At 40.4% G+C, this 5593-nt stretch overlaps 1 protein-coding gene and 1 pseudogene across 1 annotated transcript; one reads left to right on the forward strand and one right to left on the reverse strand.

The window, feature by feature from the left end:
- Positions 1-216: 216 nt before the first annotated feature.
- Positions 217-837, reverse strand: LOC116099045 (Ig kappa chain V19-17-like). The gene is given in 3 exon segments (XM_031382108.1): positions 217-343; positions 345-577; positions 763-837. Coding segments are annotated over 3 exon segments (384 nt in total). The 5' UTR covers positions 824-837; the 3' UTR covers positions 217-253.
- Positions 838-2535: 1698 nt separating this feature from the next.
- On the forward strand, positions 2536-3657 carry LOC116099916 (annotated as a pseudogene).
- The last annotated feature ends 1936 nt before the right edge of the window (positions 3658-5593 follow it).

Below are 5593 nucleotides of genomic sequence, written 5' to 3' on the forward strand. Positions count from 1 at the left end.
TAAATAAACCTTAAAAAAGAAAAGAAAAAATGTGTCATGTTCAATACACAGAATCTAAGCATGAGAAATTTATACAAGATATAAATGTCTTCACTTCTTTTTTTGCCAGAAGGACCTTCTAAGTCAAAGAATCTGTTCGTTAATTTTCTACCAAACTTTGTAACAGTTAGGCATAGCAGCTGCAGGCAGAAGGGGAAGAATATAGGTCTGGGGATGTGTGATGCAGGTGGCTGGTTAGAATCTCAGAGGAGGTTTATGTAGGAAGCTGAAGCACTGTGGGAAGATTGTTATACTGCTGACAGTAATAATCTGCCAGGTCTTCAGCTTGCACACTGCTGATGGATGGTGAGAGTGAAATCTGTCCCAGATCCACTGCCTGTGAAGCGATCTGTGACTCCAGTGTACCGGTTGGATGCCCTGTAGATAAGCAGTTTAGGAGTCTGCCCTGGTTTCTGCTGGTACCAGGCTACAGCAGTACCCACATTCTGACTGGCCTTGCAGCTCATGGTGACTCTCTCTCCTACTGATACTGACATGGATTTGTGAGATTGGGTCATCACAATGTCTCCATCAACACCTGCAATCAGAAATAAATAATGTGTATACACTTACATACACAAAGACTTAATGATAAAAATGTTAGAATCCAAAATGACTTTTCTAATGGCATTGTCTGCATACTATTGACTTCCTATTGGAAATAGCTATTTTTCTAAAAAATAATTTACTTTTAAGATATTATAATACTTTTAAATATCTCACCAGACAACCAGAGCAGTACAAATAGGAAGACCTGAGACTGTGATTCCATCTTGATAATCATGCTGGTCTGATGCATTTCAGATCTCACTGCAAAGTCCTGGTTTATAGATCATGGACAGCTGGGCTGGCCTCTAGGGATCTATGCAAAGCAATCATCAAATAAGGAAGTAAATTGCCTGAACACAGCTGTGTGAGAGTATCCAGGTTAAACCAACAGCCAAAAGTACTATCAAAGACAGGAAGTAATCACTGGGAAGGAAGTCAAAATAGAAGCTCAAGAACCAATTTAAAGCTCTGAAACCACAAGTGTGTAGATGCTCTCATGACAGGCTTCCATTAAAAATCAGATATTAGATAAAGGAAAAGGACTGAAGCACTAAGGGCCAGCAGAATGGAAACATGCAACCTCAGGAGGTAGGAGGTTGGGGAGACCCTCCAGAATGCACCAGAGACCTGGGAGGTGAGAGACTCTCAGGACTCAAAGGGAGGGACCTTAGATGAAATGTCTGACAGTAGGGAGAGCAAACTTATAGAACCCACCTTGAGCAGGAACACAGGGCATCAAATGAGGGAGGGGTGCCATCCCACAGTCACAACTCTGACCCATAATTGTTCCTGTCTGAAAGAATTACAGGGATGGAAATAAAGAGGAGCCCGAGGAAAAGAAGGTCCAGCAACAGGCCCAAAGAGGAATCCACCTCAAGGGGAGGTCCCAAGGCCTGACACTATTTTTGAGGCTATGGAGCACTCACAAAAAGGGACCTAGTATGATTGCACTCTGGAAGACCCAACAAGCAGCTGAAAGAGTCAGATACTGATATTTGCACTCAACCAATGGACAGAAGCAGCTGACCCCTGTTATTGAATTAGGGAAATAGTGAAAGAAGCTGAGGAGGAGTGCAACACTGAAGGAGGTCCAACAGTCTCAATCTGGACCACCAAGATCTCTCAGACACTGGACCACTAAATAGGCAGCACACTCCAGCTGATATCAGTCCACCAACACACATACAGAAGAGGACTTCTGGGTCTGTGTTCATTCAGAGATGATGCACCTAACCCTCAAGAGACTAGAGGCCCCAGAGAGATTAGAGGTCAGGTGAGATGGGGGATGGGGATATCCATGTGGAGACATCATGTGGGGAGGAGGTATGGGAATGTGGAGCAGTAGGAGGGTGGAGGGAGGTAATAAAACAAGGAGTGTAAGTAAAATTAACTAATTAATTAAATAAAAAATCAACAGATGAGTTTTACAGAAATAATAATATAACAACCTTTGATTCAATCCTGAGGAAACACTAAATCCTGTACAACAACAACAACAAAATAAACAGGGGAAGTGGAAAAGAAGAAAAGAAAAAAGAAGTGAAATTGGAAGAGGAGGGGAGAGGAAAGAAAGGAAAGAAAGAAATAGAGAAAGAAAGAAAGAAACAGAGAGAGAGAGAGAAAGAAAGAGAGAAAGAAAGAGATGGAGAAGAGAAGGGATATTGAATTGGGAGGTAAGAGAAATGTCAAGGTCAGTCCCTGCAGCCACCACCACTGGCTGCCTTCAGCCAGCAGCTTCAGAGTCTACAGCTGAGTGCGGGGGAGGAAGTGTTGTTCTCCTCAGGGTTCCACAGCTCTGTCTCCATGGGTCCAGCCAGACTTGCCCCTGTGTTGTGTTTCCACCACTCCAAGGAGTCAGCATTCAGAGTTCTTGGATAAGTTGGCCTTGTGAGGAGCTGGCGATAATTAAATTCCATCTCTAGGTTTTCTGTAGGCACATCGAGAACCATGAGCAGCTTTACTAAGGAAGAGTTTGCCTGCCATATTGTCAATGAAGGCTTTACTGCTAAGGACATAAGGACATTCTGGACCAAAAATCAATGAACACTTTTCCTCTGATGATAAGGATGTTTTCTATGTTGTGGACCTCGGAGAAGCATCTGAGGTGGCTAAAGACTCTTTCCCATGCTACTCCCTTTTATGCAGTCAAGTCAAAGACAGCAGAGCCATAGTGACCATCCTAGCAGCTATTGGGACAGGATTTGACTGTGCAAGCAAGACTGAAATACAGTTGGACAGTTGGTGCAAGGGCTTGGGGTGCCTCCAGAGAGGATTTTCTATGCAAGTCTTTGTTAACAAGTGTCTCAAATCAAGTATGCTCCTATTAAAGGAGTCCAGATGATAACTTTTGACAGTGAAATTGAATTGATGAAAGTCGCCAGAGCACCTCCAAAGGCAAAGTTGGTCTTGCAGGTTGCCACTGACAATTCCAAAGCAGTTTGTTGCCTCAGTGTTAGGTCTGTGCCACACTCAAACCCAGCAGACTTCTCTAGGAATGGGCAAAAGAACTAAATATTGACATCACTGGTGTCAGCTTACATGTGGGCAGTGGATGTCCTGACCCTAAGACCTTCTTGAAGTGTCCGATGCCTGCTGTGTATTTGGCATGGGAATAGAAGTTGGTTTCAGCATGTATCTGCTTGATATTGGTGGTGGATTTCCTGGATCTGAAGATAAAATGCTTAATTTGAAGAGATCACCAGTGTCAGCTCTGGACAAGTATTTCCCATCAAACTTTGGAGTGATAATCATAGCTGTCCCTCTACGTTCAGCTTTCACGTTTGCAGTCAACATTATTTCAAAAAAAAAAAAAACACGTGGAAGGAGCAGTCTGGCTCTGATGATGAAGAGTCAAGTGAGCAAACCTTCATGTATTATGTAAATGATGGAGTGTACAGATCATTTAACTGCATTCTTTATGATCATGTACATGTGAAGGGCCTGCTGCAGAAGAGACCCAAGCCAGATGAGAAGTATTACTCACCCAGCATCTGGGGACCAACATGTGATGGCCATGACCAGTTCCTTGAGACAGTTAGGCATATTCTATACTGTCAAATCTTTCTCTGATTCATCACTTTGTCAATTCTTGATCTAAGAACATATGCTATTGGTGTTCTGTTCAGGAAATTTTCCCCTGTGCCCTTGTGCTTGAGGTTTTTCACCACTTTCATTTCTATTAGTTTCAGTTTTATATGGAGATTTATGTAATTCAGTTTATGTAATTTTATGTGGAGGTCCTTTTCCACTTGTACTTGATATTTTACAGGAAGATAAATATGGATCAATTTCCATTCTTGTACATGTTGACCGCCAATTGAACCAGCACCAATTGTTGAAAATACTGTCTTTCTTCCACTGGATGGCTTTAGCTCATTTGTCAAAGATCAAGTGACCATAGGTATGTGGGTTAATTTCTGGGTCTTCAATTCTATTCCATTGATTTATCTGAATGTCTGTGTACCAAGACTATGAAATTTTTATCACTATTGTTTTGTAGTACAGCTTGAAGTCAGGGATGGTGATTCCCCCAGAAGTTCTTTTATTGTTGAGAATATTTTTTGCTATCCTGGGAATTTTGTTATTCCAAATTAATTTGAGAGTTGCTCTTTCTAACTCTTTGAAGGATTGAGTTGGTATTTGATGGGGATTGCATTGAATCTGAAGATTGCTTTTGGCAAGATGGCCATTTTTGTTCTATTAATCCTGCCAATCTGTGAGAAAAGAAGACCTTTCCATCTTCGGAGATCTTCTGAGATCTTCTTCAATTTCTTTCTTCAGAGACTTAAGTTCTTATCATATAGATCTTTCACTTGTAATGGTCAGAGTCACATCAAGGTATGTAATATAATTTGTGACTGTTGTGAAGGGTGTCATTTCCCTAATTTCTTTTTCATCCTGTTTATCCTTTGAGTAGAGGAAGGCTACTGATTTGTTTGAGTTAATTTTATATCCAGCCACTTTCATGAAGTTGTTTATCAGCTTTAGGAGTTCGCTGTTGGAATTTTAGGGGTCACATAAGTATACTATCATATCATCTGCAAATAGTGATATTTTGACTTCTTCCTTTCCAATATTTACATATTGGAAATCTTTTGACCTTTCTGTTGTCTAATTACTATACTAGAACTTCAAGTACTATATTGAACAGATTGGGAAAGAGTGGGCAGCCTTGTCTAGTCCCTGATTTTAGTGGGATTACTTCAAATTTCTCTCTATACAGTTTGATATTGACTACTGATTCACTGTATATTGCTTTTCCTATGGTTATGTATGGGCCTTGAATTTCTGATCTTTCCAAGACTTTTAACATGACGGGTTCGTGAATTTTGTCAAATGCTTTTTCAGAATCTAATGACATGATCTCGTGGTCCTTTTCTTTGAGTTTGTTTACGTTGTGCATTATATTGATGGATTTCTGTATATTGAACCATTCTGCATCCCTAGGATGAAGCCTATTTGATCATGGTGAATGTTCATTTTGAGGTGTTCTTGGATTCAGTTTGCTAGAATTTTATTGAGTATTTTTGCATCGATATTCATGGGGGAAATTAGTCTGAAGTTTTCTGTGTTTGTTGGGTCTTTGTGAGGTTTTTGTATCAGCATAACTGTGGCTTCATATAACGAATTGGGTAGTATTCCTTCTGTCCTTTTGTTTGTTTGTTTCTTTCTTTCTTTCTTTGTGGAATAGTTTGAAGAGTCTTGGTAATAAGGGTTCTTTGAAAGTCTGATACAATTCTGCACTAAACCCATCTGGTCCTTGGCTTTTTTTGGTTGGGAAACTTGACTGCTTCTATTTCTTTAGGGGGTATGAGGATGTTTATATTGTTTATCTGATCTTTACCTAACTCTGGTACCGGGTATTTGTCTAGAAAATTGTTTTTTGATTGCTGTGTCAATGTTTTTTATGGTATCTTTTGCACCTGAGATTCCCTCTTCTATTTCTTGTATTCTATTGGTGATGCTTGCGTCTCTGGCTCCAGACTTCTTTTATAGGTTTTTTTTT

This window comes from Mastomys coucha, unplaced genomic scaffold (assembly GCF_008632895.1).
Source record: "Mastomys coucha isolate ucsf_1 unplaced genomic scaffold, UCSF_Mcou_1 pScaffold20, whole genome shotgun sequence".
Taxonomy (NCBI): domain Eukaryota; kingdom Metazoa; phylum Chordata; class Mammalia; order Rodentia; family Muridae; genus Mastomys; species Mastomys coucha.